We start from the raw sequence: 13,447 nt of genomic DNA, 5'->3' as shown, positions 1-13,447 counted from the left end.
TAGGAAAGTAACAGAAAAGGCAATGATGTAACATCAAAATAATCCTTAATTCTGGAAATGAAAATGGTCCCTGAACATATTTAAATTGCTTCTCACTCTTATAGTCTTATCTTATTCTTTTTTCATTATTTAGAGAATACTTTATTAGTTTCTGTAATCAAACCCACATAGATATGACCTTACATATTTAGTACGATGTGTTACCCCTGTACACATGGAAAAAAATAAAAATAAAAATAAAAATAAATTAACATTTCTAGACCAATATGGTTGTCCATTTCTGTACAATGCCAAGTCAACACAGTAAATTGGGATGACTTTTTCCAAAGTTGGCAGCACCGTTAAAATTTCCCAAAATTCAATTTATATATATAAAGACTAATAATAGTATGTTATGCATCGATAGCAGCAACAGCTTTTCCAGGTTCTGCAGTCATCTGAACAAAATTATAGACATTCAGCACATTCCATTAAAAAAAAAAAACAAAGAAAAGGATAATATCCAGACAATAGCAAAGTTCTGTTGCTGTTGTGGTACCTGGCACCATTTTTTCTATTAGCCTCTTAATCATCATCTGGAAAGAGAACATTCTAGAGTAATATCATTAAATGTAGCTCTGATAAAGCACGGTCCCTACTATGTATCATAAAGCACATACTAGATATTTTACATTCATAGAGGTATGATACAGTACTGTCCTACATCAATAATACTAGATTCAGTTTTGGTTTGAAATTTACTTTGTCTGCAAATAAGATTGCTACCCCTGTTTTTTTCTGGGCTCCTGTCACATGGAGAATTGTTTTCTATCTTTTCACTTTCAGTCTATGGGCTTCTTTTTGCACTAGGTGTGTTTCTTGTATACAACATATTGTTGGATTTTGCTTCTTATTCCATTTTGCCAGTCTATTTCTCTTGATTGGTGAGTTGAGGCCATTGACATTGCTGGTTATAACTGATATGTACTGACTTATTATTGACATGTTATTGGCCTTTTGTTGACTCTTTTTACTTTTTCACCTTCTCCTTTTAATTTCTTGCCTTGCCTATTTGATTTGCTCTGTTGGGCCTCATGGTGTTGTTGCCTTCATTGTCTTTTTCTAGGATCTTGTTTAGAATTGCTTGTAGTGCTGGTTTGGTATTCATGTAGTTTCTCAGGTGTTCTTTGTCGTGGAAGTGTCTTATTTCCCCATCCATTTTGAAAGAGAGTTTTGCTGGATACATCAGTCTAGGTTGGAGGTTGTTCTCTTTTAGTACTTGAAATATCTCATTCCAGGCTCTCCTTGCCCCAAGGGTTTGTGTTGAAAAGTCTGCTGTGATTCTGATGGGCTTTCCTTTGTATGTGATTTGTTTCTTTTCTCTTACTGCTTGTAGTATTTTGTTCTTCTGTTGGGTTTCTAGGATCTTGATTATTATATGTCTAGGTGTAGATTTTTTTTTATTGTAGGTAGTTGGGGTCCTATATGCCTCAGTTATCTGAATGTCAAATTCTTACCCTCTGTTTGGGACGTTTTCTGTCATTAATTCTGCAAACAGTTTTTTTAAGTCATTTGTATGTTCTCCTGCTACTTCATGTATTCCTATCAGCCTTATGTTATTCTTCTTTGCATCATCTAGGAGTTGTTGGATCGATTTCTTATGATCTCTTACTGTTTTTAAGAGACCTCTCTTTTCATGGTCACTGACTGCAATCTTATCTTCTATATCTGAGAGCCTATCTTCGCATTCTTTTATTCTGTTGCATACACTTTCAATAGAGTGTTTAATCTCCTGGATCTCTGAATCTGTTTTATGGATTCCATTTCTTTCCTATGTTGGGTGTTTATTTTTTCCATTTCTTTCTTATGCTGGGCCTTCATGGCTTCTATCATGGTCCTAAGCTCATCTATTTTTTTTGTCAGTTTCTGCTCTAGAGTCTCGAATCACGACTTCCATTTTGCTCACTATCTCTGTGGTTATCTGGGAAATTATTTCTGTTTTGAATTTTTCTAGAGCCCGATTGATCTGTTTTGTTACTTCCTGTGCTTTGAGTTCAGGGTGTCCTGGTGGTTCACTATCAGCCTTTTCATCCTCATTTGCCCTACTGTTTGCCATTGGCGAACTGGAAGTCTGTCCTTGTGTCTTGCTTAAGTGTTTTCTCATTTTAATTTTTGTTGTCAGACTGTCCTTGTTTTAATCTCTGGATTATCACCCAAATCTTCCTGATATAGTTGCACCCTAGCTTCTGTGTCTCTAACGACCCACAGACATTCTCATCTTCATAACGTCAGAGAAAACAGCTCATCAAATCAACGGCAATGCTTTACCCCAACTGATACAATCTAGCAATACATTAAGATCAAGCACAACTTGGACACTGTCCACCTGTGGTAGTCACTAGTCTATCATCCTTAAATCATTTGAATTAAATTGAAATCAAGAAGCAGTCCAGAACATGTCTGCAGTGAACAAACTTTTCAATATAGTATATTTACCATTTAATGGCTCAGAGTGAGGATGCAAGACCCCTGATCTCAGTTAGCTGATTGCTGAACCCCATGACGCTGACTGACCTCAGGCCGCAAGGCCCAGATTGAGTTCCCCATCCTTCTGAATGGTTGAACTCCGCAACGTTCTATTACAGGTTTCCCCGCCCTTTCTTTAAAGATGTTCAAAGTTGGGAACTCAGAAAAATACCCTTGATGACCACCTCTGTCTTTGCAGAGTGGGTCCAAAGACTCGCACAGTCAGGAGGTCTGAGAGTGAGGGGGGTGCTTATGGGGGTTCAGGGACGCCCACGCGGCTACCTTCCTGGTGCTTGAGGGATGGCAGCTGGGTCGGGAGCAGGCGTGGTTCTCTTTGCATTACTTTTTAAGAGGCTGCTCTGGGGTGCATAATACACTTCCTACACATTCACAGTCTACGTAGAGTTACTATTTTACCACTTCAAGTAAAATTTAGAAGCTTCATAACTATATAAGTCTCTTTATCTTTTCTATGTTGAAAATCCCATCAATATTACAATTTTTGCTTTCAGTAGCTATGCTGTGTGAATTATACCATATGTGGTGACTGTTTAAATTTTAAAATATTACCGTAAATGACACATTGTCATTAATCTCCCTCAAAATAGTGCCCCACCCCAATACACTTACTGAATAGTTCTTACCACCTCCTGAAACAGGTCTGGAAGTCCTTTTACATGATTGTCTTTATAAGGTATAGTCAAAAATACAGTGAAGGCTGCTGCCAAGTGCTATCCAATGGAAAGGCAGACTCCTAAAAATTCTACGGTGTGTCCTCTTATGTGCTGGATCTGGCACCGTATGACTTCTGGCTCTTTGAAGTCAAAATGACCATGAAAGGAAAACATTTTGAATCATTGCTGGACGTCAAGGCAACCATGACAGCACAACTAAAGGCATGAAAGAAGACTTCTAGAACTGCTTCAGAACATGGCAAGAATAATGGGATAAGTGCGTACAAAGCAAGGAGGAGATTTTGAGGGAGGGCTAATGGCAATATGACTATTTTGTAATAAAATTTCTTAATTTACTTTAAGAATTCACTGTATTTTTTATCATACTACATATACATATATATATATATTTAAAGAGTTTAGAGAATAATCATTTTTGTATTTATCGTTTCTTTTTGCTTTTTCATTATTCCTAAAGGCCTAAGTTCCTCTCTATTATCACTTCCATTCAGCATGAAAAACTTGTTTTTTAATTTTTTGGGTTTTTTTCTGGTACTGGAGATCAAACTTACTTGCAAAGCAGGCAGCAGAGACACTGAGCTAAACCCCCAGCCCCTGTTTTTGTTTTTTGAGACAAGTTCTTGCTATATAGTTCAGGCTGGTCCTGAACTCACTCTGTAGCCCAAGCTGGCCTTAAATTTGTGGCAATCCTCCTGCCTCGGCCTTCTGAGTGCTGGGATTATAGGCATGTGCCACAGCGCCCACCTCTGATTCATCTTGATACCGACTTTTGTTATTTGGTTTTTCCTTGAGAATTAGGTGCTTTTTCCTGGTGCTCTGAATGTTAAAGAATGTTGTCCTGGGGCCGGGGATTTAGTTCAGTGGTTCCAGCACCTGCCTCCCAAGTGCAAGGACCCAAGTTCGATCCCCGTACCAAAAAAGAATTTTGTCTTGTACAATTATTAAAATACGATACTTGAAACTGTGAGTCCTATTGGTTGGTGTGCTCTGGAAGATGTTGATGTTTTTGTCTTTGTAGGCAACCGAACTTAAGATACCACAAGTTTGTTAAAGTACCACCTAACGTCCATGGTGGCATCAGTGTCAGTTCAGTTTTCAAGACCTTTGTTATGCTGCTTTGGTCTGTCCCATGCATGTCTTGTTCAGGGCTTGAGTGAGGCCTGGGCAGTGGTTTATAGTTCTGTGTGAGCATAGGTCAGGAGTGACCCCAGGGCTTGTGCCCACTCATGTACACAGATAGGAGAGATCCCCTTCTTCAACTTAGTTTCTCACCAGTGTTCCTCAAATACTTAATGGGTCTAAGAATCCCCTTTCCCACTCTTACCGCCAAAAAGCTGGATTTTCTCTAGGAGCGTTAGACTTTCTACACCACTGACAGTTCAGTACCAGGAAAGAAAACAGAAGAAAAAGAAACAGGAAACAACCTTTTGGAGGTTTAAGTTTTGACTCTTCGCACTCTCCTTGCTTTTGTTCACTTCTCAGAGTCCCCTGTGAGTCGCTCTTTTTGTATGTATGTGAAGTTTTAAATTCTAATCAGTGTGTGTTAGAGTACAGTGGGCTTAGTTTCCTCCGTGCCAGCTAGCACCTATGTTATTCCTATTAATTCTTAAAACTGTGGCAGTAGCACAGGAAGTTTAGTTTTCAAACTTCTACTAGCTTTTCCAAAGTAAAATGTCATGGTTGTATTCAACTTCATTTCATATGGCTCAGAAAATGAGATGTGTGTGTGGAGTAAAAAAGTGATAAAATATAGATGTGACAGAATGTTAACAACTGGGTCTAGGTGGATTGACTTTTTCAACTAGAGTAATTTTAAGTTTTATTTTTTTAAAAAGTTAATGGAAAACTGATTATAAATTTTACAATTCTAGTGATCCTAATCTGATCCTCAAATCTACTTAATGATGATTTTCAGAGTACTGGTATTTTTAATTGGTCAATCTTGGATATTTAAAAGGGAATTGAAATTGTTTTTGGTCAAAACCTTTCCTGATTTCAAGGTAGTTCTCTTTATTACTAACATACGCTTTTTGGACAATATCTCTCTGTTGCTTTCCTCAGTCTATTTTTTTCTTTGTTTACTTTAATAAATTAGAAATTTTGAGCCGGGCATGGTGGCGCACACCTCTAATCTCAGCACTCGGGAGGCTGAGGCAGGAGGATCACTGTGAGTTCAAGACCAGCCTGAGCTACATAGTGAGTTCCAGGTCAGTCTCAACTACATGGTGAGACCCTGTCTCAAAAAGCCAAAACAAAAAAGAAAAAGAAATTTTGAGTCTGCTGAGTAATAGTCATTTCCACCAAAAGTTCATTGTCCTTTGACTTCAGACAATTCCAAGCCCGAGTGTCTCGACAATCCCTCTCAACACTTGAGAAGGAGGAGGAGGAGGAGGACGTTTTTGTACCTTTTGTATCCCAGCGAAGCACCCTGGCTGAATTAAAGAGTAAAGGGAAAAAGACAGCAAGAGCTCCAATCAGCCGCGTAGGAGCTGCTCTCAAGGGTAAGTTTGTTACATGTTGTTTAGAAAACACTGAAGTCTCTTGTGGTGGGCGAATGACGTAGAAGATACTGCCTAAGCATGCATGTGGACACTGCCCTAGTTTTCTGAGTAGTGGGTAGCAAGAAGAAGGAAATCAAAGGAAAGCTAATATCATACTGTGCGATAACCGAAGGGTATCAGTAACTTTGTGTCTTTAAGAAAGACCTTATGTGCAGAAAGCATTATTTTCTGAATAAAAGTTGTTTAAGGAAGATAACGTAATAATATAGCAGGTATTATTTAAAGTTTCCTGTGCTCAAGCCTCTGTCTTCAGCCTTTTAGGGCTAGAAATTAGACACTGTACACGCAGTGTGATCAACAACATATTTTTAATAATGTTTTTTAACAGTTTCAGGCTCGCAACAAAGTTGACTAGAAAGTATAAAAAAACAGTAAACTTTGTTGACTAAATTTATAACAGACATGTAGACTAGACTGATATTTTCATCTTTTATACCTTTCCTAGTATAAGCTGATTGGTGTCAAAATATTGGCTGGAAATTGTTGAATTAGGAGATATATCTCTCTCTCTCCTAATTCTCTCTCATATAATGTATATGGAATGTAATCTCAAAAGAGATTTCACCCAGACTGAGTTGAAGCTTAAAGTACTAACCAGCCTCATAACAGAGAGCACCTCTAATAAATGAGCTGATTTTGTGTTCTCTGCTGATTCCCATTGAGAAAAAATTTAAAGCTAGAAAGTAAAGTCTAAGGTCAATTCCTGATAAAACTAAAGAGGCATAGAATTTTTTTCTTGGATATCCATAAATAAAAGATTGGAGTTGGCCGGGCGTGGTGGCGCACACCTGTAATTCCAGTACTCAGGAGGCTGAGGCAGGAGGATCGCTGTGAGACCAGCCTGAGCTACATAGTGAGTTCCAGGTCAGTCTCACCTACCTACTGAGACCCTATCTCAAAAACCAAAAAAAGATAACAGATTGGAGGCAATGGGAAAGAGCAAGAAGAAAGGAGAGAATAAGTAACAAAGTAGGTTAAAATGTTACTGATTTGGTTTGTTACTTTTTTATTACGTTCTTTAAATCTTTTCATTTTATTATAACAGATGTATTTTCCTTGATTTGAGAAAGAATATGTGTACTTTGTCTGGCAACTAAGATGATAATTAAATCTTTTACATAAAATTTTAATGCTTTTCTCCTAGCTCCAAGCCAAACTAGAGGACTCCAAAATCCAGTTCCTCAGCAGATGCAAAGCAATTGTAGAATTACTGTCTTTGATGAAAATATCGATCTGGCTTCTAGCGCAGAGCTGTGTAAGCCTGCAGTCCAGCCATGGATGGCTCCCCCAATCCCCAGAGCCAAGGAGAACGAGTTGCAAGCAGGTCCTTGGAACAAGAGGGCCTTGGATCAAAGGGTGAGGACTTGGAGGCAGAATATATTTGCCAACATAACACAAACTTCAGGTTCAAAGAAGAGGAGTATTTTTAGCATATCTTAATTTTTCTTGAATATTTAGGCCTGGTTTGCACATTGTGCCAAAATGTTTTTTGTTTTGTTTTGTTTTTGGTACCAGGGATCGAACTAGGTTCCTTGCCCTTGCAAGGCAGGTGGCAGCACCACTGAGCTAAATCCCTGGCCCTAAAACGTAAAATTGTGGTAATTTTAGTTTTCTTTCTTCGTCTCCAGCCTCATGGCAGCACAACTTCTGTGCCAGCTGTGCTCCCCATGCTTCCCAGTTTTACTCCATATGTGGAAGAGACTGCACAACAGCCAGTTATGTGAGTTTGGGTTCCAGATTCTTTTAAGTGGGAAATACTATGGGCTTGCAGAAAACACCTTAGCTCCCAGGGGCATTTTCTTCTCTGTGAGATTGAAAGTAGCCAAAGTTTTGTGTGTCCTTTATGCTTATGTTCCTCTGAGCATGTTAGGCCTAAAAGCTCATTTACAGGTATTTTTGTTAGGGAATAAGCTTATTAGTTGAGTTTGTATTTGCATTGCTATAACTGAGATGATCACCATAATATAAGTGAGATGCTCTACTTTTGTTATGAATGGTACTAATTAGAAATTACAATAATTTTATCTCATCCTGCTCTTTCTTTCTGATCTTTTTTATGCTTTTTTTCTGTAAGAACTTCTGTTTGTAAGAAAAAGTATGATAGGTGATGGGGTAAATTAGCCAATGTGAGATTTAGTCTAATACTTATCAATTTCTAATACCAGCTTAAATTTTGTTCTCAGTGCAAGTTTTTCTCATAACTAATTTCTAACTCCCACTACTTGCTGAGTACCCTAGAAATGCAAAAGTCAGCTTTTGAGCAAAATTTCTGTCTGATAAGACCACAAAAGAAGGAAAGTATTTTTAAGCTTTTTTTTTTTTTTTTTTTTTTTCAAAAATTTTTTTTTTTTTTTTTTGTACCGGGGATCGAACTCAGGTCCCTGCACTTTCAAGGCAGGCGGCGGAACCACTCAGCTAAATCCCTGGTGAAGGAAAGTATTTTTGAGAAATTCATATGAGCATTTATAGAAACTGATCGTGTACATTTATGACTATTTGAATTTTCTACTATTTCAAGTCACTTTGTAGAAACACAAATTATGTCAAAGTTAATATGGTATAGAAAATGTTGAACTGTTTTGGTTTTTTTTGTTTCTTTTGTTTTGTTTTGTTTTGTTAGTTTTTTGAGGCAGGGTTTCACTAGGTCAGTTGAGACTGACCTGGAACTCACTATGTAGCCCAGGCTGGTCTTGAACTCACAGCAATCCTCCTGCCTCAGCCTCCTGAGTGGCTTGTGCCACCACGCCCGGCTTGAACTGTTTTGTATTTAAATTCTTTTCTATGGCTACCTCATTTGACCTCTCTGCACATTTTTCTTCAGGTTGTGTTTTTCTTAATAGTCTGTTGTGCTTCATCTAATAAGAAAATTGGGGATGTAGCTTAATGGTACAATGTTTGCCTAGCATTCAGGAGGCCTGGGTTTGATTCTTAACCTGGCAGGGGGCAGTGGTGTTGGGGAAGTTAAAGCTTAGGGTTGTGACGCAGTGGTAGAACCCTTACCAGGCATGCATGCGATCCTAGATTTGATCCCCAGCAGTGCAGGGGGAGAGGAAAGAAGATGGGCTAAATCGGTACTAGTGGTTGCGAATATTTTTCTCTGGTTTGTCACTTTTCTCTTTGCCTCATGCAACAATCACAGTTACAAATATATTTAAATTATTTTAAAGATAAATTTAACTCTCTTATATGACTTTGGGTCCCCATTCTTCTTTGCTGGCATTTCTGCAGTCTGTGTTAGCTTCCCATCACTATAATAAATACTGAGATAATTGGCTTATCAAAAATAAGGGTTAGCCAAGCATGGTAGCACATGCCGGTAATCCAAGCACTTGGGAGACTGAGGGAGAAGGATCAGTACTAGTTCAAGGGCCAGCCCGAACTACATAGTAAGACCCTGTCTCAAAAAGAAAGGGTTAATCTTGGCTTACAGTTTCAGAGATTTCAGTCCATGATTGATTGGTCCTGGTGCTTTGGGCCTGTGCCAGTGCAGCACATCGGGGCAGAAGTGAGTAGCCAAGCACAACTACTCACCTCGTGGCCAGAGAGCAAGAGAGACTGTGCCAGAGTCCTGCTAGCCCCTTCACGACTTCTGCACATGGGTCCCTTCACAGACCTGCCTCCAACAATCTGGAAACTTCCACCAGGCCCCATCTCTTAAGGGTTTCACCTCCTTCCAGCAGCGTCGGGACTGGGGAATAAGCTTTTAACATGCAGACTATTGAGGGCCATTTATCCAAACTGTGCCAACGAATCTCCCTGTCTTCAGTATTATTTTTCCTCACACATCCCCTGTGCTGTTACACTTCTACAGCACACATGTGGTCGTGTCAATGCCCTCATCAAAATTTCTTGCTCATAACCTCTCCTCATAACCTAGAGATGAAACCCAAACTCGCCATTCATTATGCAATTACAAACAAAAATCCTACAACAGTTTTCTTTTTGGTAACACAGTGGACCCTTGACTTATGAACTCGGTTTATTTGCAAGGGCTGGTTGTAACTCAAGTTGGTCAGTTGCCTTCAAAATCTCTCTGCTGTATAATTTAAGCCACACTTCCTTCTAGGCAGATCTCAGTGTCCTTAGAAAAACATTGGCTCAGGATTTCTCAGTTAACCCCACACAGGAAGAGATGTTGCAAATGTCCCTTCCAAACTCTTTTAAAGGTTAAATCTGTTTCTGAGACTATTTGGAAGCATGAGTGGCCAACATTCAGGTCATAACTCAAGTCTTTGGTCATTAAGTTAAAACTAAAATCCTGATCACAACCTGGTTGTTGATATTTTGGGCTGGGCCCAACTTGAAGGTCTACCGTAACTTATATAAGGACTTAATATGTTTTCTGAACTGAAATAGCTGTGCAAAATTAATTAATTGATGTATAAATTTTAAGGCTAGTCAGAAAAAATCTTTAAAGAAAACAAATTTGATTTGGAACAAATTAAGTTATTTTTTCAATTTATACTTAAAAAATATAAAACCCTTCTAAAATTTTATGATGCAAACCTCTGCTAACATCTCCAGATTTTGTGGTTACTCTGTACTGTAAGTTCCTAAACTTGTCTAGAATGGTCTCAAAACTACTCTTGGCCCTCTTCTTCCACCTGCCTAATTCTTTCTTCTCTCTTAGCACTCTTCTTAAATGTTATCCCCTCCACGAAGCTATTTCTCTTCCACTTTCTATCATCTGCTACCACTGGGGGGGTATATATGTAAAAGAGGAATTTCTGGATTCTATGGTAACTCTGTGTTTAACTTTTTTTGTTTTTGTTTTTTTTTTTGTTTTGTTTTGTTTTTTTGAGACAGGGTCTCACTATGTAGTTCAGACTGATCTGGAACTCACTATGTAGCCCAGGCTGGTCTCAAACTCACAGGGATCCTCCTGCCTCAGCCTCTCGAGTGCTGGGATTACAGGTTTGCACCACCATGCCTGGCTTTGTTTTAACATTTTAAGGAGCTTCAAGATGTTTTCCAAAGAGGCCGTAGCATTTTACGTACTCACCTTCCCATATCATATGAGCACCCTAGCTTCTGTACATCAATCCCAGTAATTACCCGTCTTTGTTTATTGCCATCTGAGTGGCTGTGACATTATATCTCATTATGGTTTTAATTTAATTTTCCTAATGACAGATAATATTGAGCATCTTTTGTTGGACTTATTTTCCATTTGTGTATCTTTGAAGAAATACGTGTTCACAGTCTTTGCCTATTTTTTTATTGGGTTATTTGTCTTTTTTAATGTGTTCTTTATATATTCTGGATATAAGTTCCTTATCAGATAGATACATAATTTACAAATATTTTCTCCCATTCTATGAGTTGTCTTTTCATTTTCTTGATAATGCCTTTTGAAGCCTCACAGTGTTTTGCTTTAATTTTGTTGAAAAGTACTTTGTCTCTGTGTTTTTGGTGATACATTTATGAAGGCATTGCCTAATCCAAGGTCATAAAGATTTACTGCTATATTTCCTTCTAAGAGATTTTTCAGTTTTAGCTCTTACATTTAGCTCTGTGAGCCTCAGCTGATTTTCATATTTAGTAAAAGGAAGAGATCTAGATTAATTCTCTCCATGTGGATAGCCACTTGTCTTAGCACCAAAAGTGTTGCAGACTTCTTTCCTCATTTAATGATCGTGGCTGCCTTGCTGAAAATCAGTTGACTTTATTTCTAGGCCTTTGACACTATTCAACTGATGTATATGCCTATCTGTGTGGCAATAAATGCCACACAGTCTTTTTTTGTTTTTTTCCACTCAGTATTGGTTACTGTAGATTTTTAGTAACTTTTGAAATTGAAAAATATGAATCCTTCAACTTTGTTCTTTTTAAAGACTGGTTGGCGTTTTAGCTCAGTGGTGCCACACCTGCCTCACAAGCCCAAGGACCTAAGTTTGATCCCTGGTACTGGGGAAAAAGAGAGAGAGAGAGAGACTGTTTTGATTATTTATCTACTCTTGCGACTCCATATGAGTTTTAGGATTAGCTTGTTTATTTTTGCAAAAAGGCGAGTTGGGATTTCTAATAGGGATTTTGAGGAATCTGTAGATCAATTTAATGAATATTAACTTCTTAACAATATTGTGTTTTGGTCCATGAACATAGGCTGTCTTTTTATTTATTTACACTTTAATTTCTTTCTACAATGTTTTTGTAACTTTCAGAATACAAGTCTTCAGCTTTTTCTTTTTCTTTTCTTTCTTTCTTTCTTTTTTTTTTTTTTTTTTTTTTTTTTTTTTTTTTTTCTTCTTTTTTTTTTTTTTTTTCTTCTTTTTTTTTTTTTTTTTCTTCTTTTTTTTTTTTTTTTTCTTCTTTTTTTTTTTTTTTTTCTTCTTTTTTTTTTTTTTTTTGGTACTAGGGATCGAACTCAGGTCCTTGTGCTTGCAAGGCAGGTGGCAGAACCACTGAGCTAAATCCCTGGCCCTGTTTTTTCTTTTCTTTCCTCCCCGCTGGGGATGCAATTCAGGGTCCACATCTAAGCAAATGTTGAGCTACATCCCCAGCCCCTTGAGCTTTTTTTTCATAAAATAGTAAACTGTTTTTGAGAGCAGTTTTAGGTTTATAGAAAAATTGAGTAGCAGATTCAGAGAATTCCCATATCCGTCTCTCCCAGCCCTATCCAGTTTTCTCTATCATTGACATCTTGCACTAGTGAGGTACATTTGTTACCAGTATAGTGTGATGTGTTTGTTACCATCCTGCTGATAACGTGGTATATTTGTTGACTCTAAAGTCTGTAATTTGCCCCGGATTCGTTGTTTCACAGCTGTGTATTTTGACGAATGAATTATGTCACATATCATCCAACACTTTGTCACACTGCTTCACCTCCATCGTCTTCTCCTGTCACTGAGAACATCTGATGTTTCTGTTGTCCTTGCAGTTTTGCCTTTTCCAGAGGGTAATACAGCTGGGCTCCTGCAGTGGCCTCAGACTGGCTGCTTTCACACACCAGTGTGAACGTACAGTTCTTCCATGCTGTGTCTCTCAGCAGCTCATGTCTCAGTGCTGAATGATGGCTCCGTGTACCAGTTTTGCTCATTCACCTACTGGAGGTCATCTTAGTTTCTTCCAAGTTTCAGCCGTTATGAATAAGTTACCATAAATTTCCATGTACAAGTTTTTGTGTGAACTTACGTTTTCAGTTCACTTGACCAGATTGTATAAGACTGGATTTAGCTATGTAAAACAGTCCCAAACTCTCTTCCAAAGTGGTTGTACTGTTTTGCATTCCCAGCTCCTGTCTCTCCACGTCGTACTCAGTATTGCCAGTATTCTATTTTTAGCCATCAAATAGGTGTGTAGCAGTGTCAGTATTGTCTTAATTTGCAATTACTTAGTGTCTTAGGATGCCATGCATCTTCTCATATTTGCCATCGGCATTTTTTTGGTGAATGTCTGTACACTATATTTTAAATTTATTCTGGAGTATGTTATTCTTTATGAAGCTATTGTAAATAAGATTATTTATGAAGCTATTGGAGATAGAATCATTTTTTAATTTCATTTTCAGATTGGTCACTGCAAGTGTATAAAATACAACTGAATAGAGTCGGGGATTTAGCTCAATGGTTTCACCACCTGCCTTGCAAGCATAAGGTCCCGAGTTTGATCCCCAGTACCCCCCCCAAAAAAAAACCTGAATAAAAACAAATTTATTTATTTTTTGTTTGTTTGTTTGTTTTG

At 38.0% G+C, this 13,447-nt stretch overlaps 1 protein-coding gene across 3 annotated transcripts in view; it reads left to right on the top strand.

Moving 5' to 3' along the window:
* Positions 1–13,447, top strand: part of Bub1b (BUB1 mitotic checkpoint serine/threonine kinase B) — a 65,450-nt gene that overhangs the window by 28,214 nt on the left and 23,789 nt on the right. For all 3 annotated transcript variants that reach the window (XM_010624660.1, XM_010624659.1, XM_010624661.1), the window contains exons 6-8: positions 5,529–5,701; positions 6,906–7,117; positions 7,390–7,481. In XM_010624660.1, the coding sequence (XP_010622962.1) occupies positions 5,529–5,701; positions 6,906–7,117; positions 7,390–7,481 (477 nt within the window). The remainder of the gene's footprint in view (positions 1–5,528; positions 5,702–6,905; positions 7,118–7,389; positions 7,482–13,447) is intronic.

Source organism: Fukomys damarensis, unplaced genomic scaffold (assembly GCF_012274545.1).
Source record: "Fukomys damarensis isolate Sample0158 unplaced genomic scaffold, DMR_v1.0_HiC HiC_scaffold_17, whole genome shotgun sequence".
NCBI classification, from domain to species: domain Eukaryota; kingdom Metazoa; phylum Chordata; class Mammalia; order Rodentia; family Bathyergidae; genus Fukomys; species Fukomys damarensis.
The sequence above is the reverse complement of the archived record's forward strand: the minus strand, read 5'-3'. Positions and strand labels throughout refer to the sequence as shown.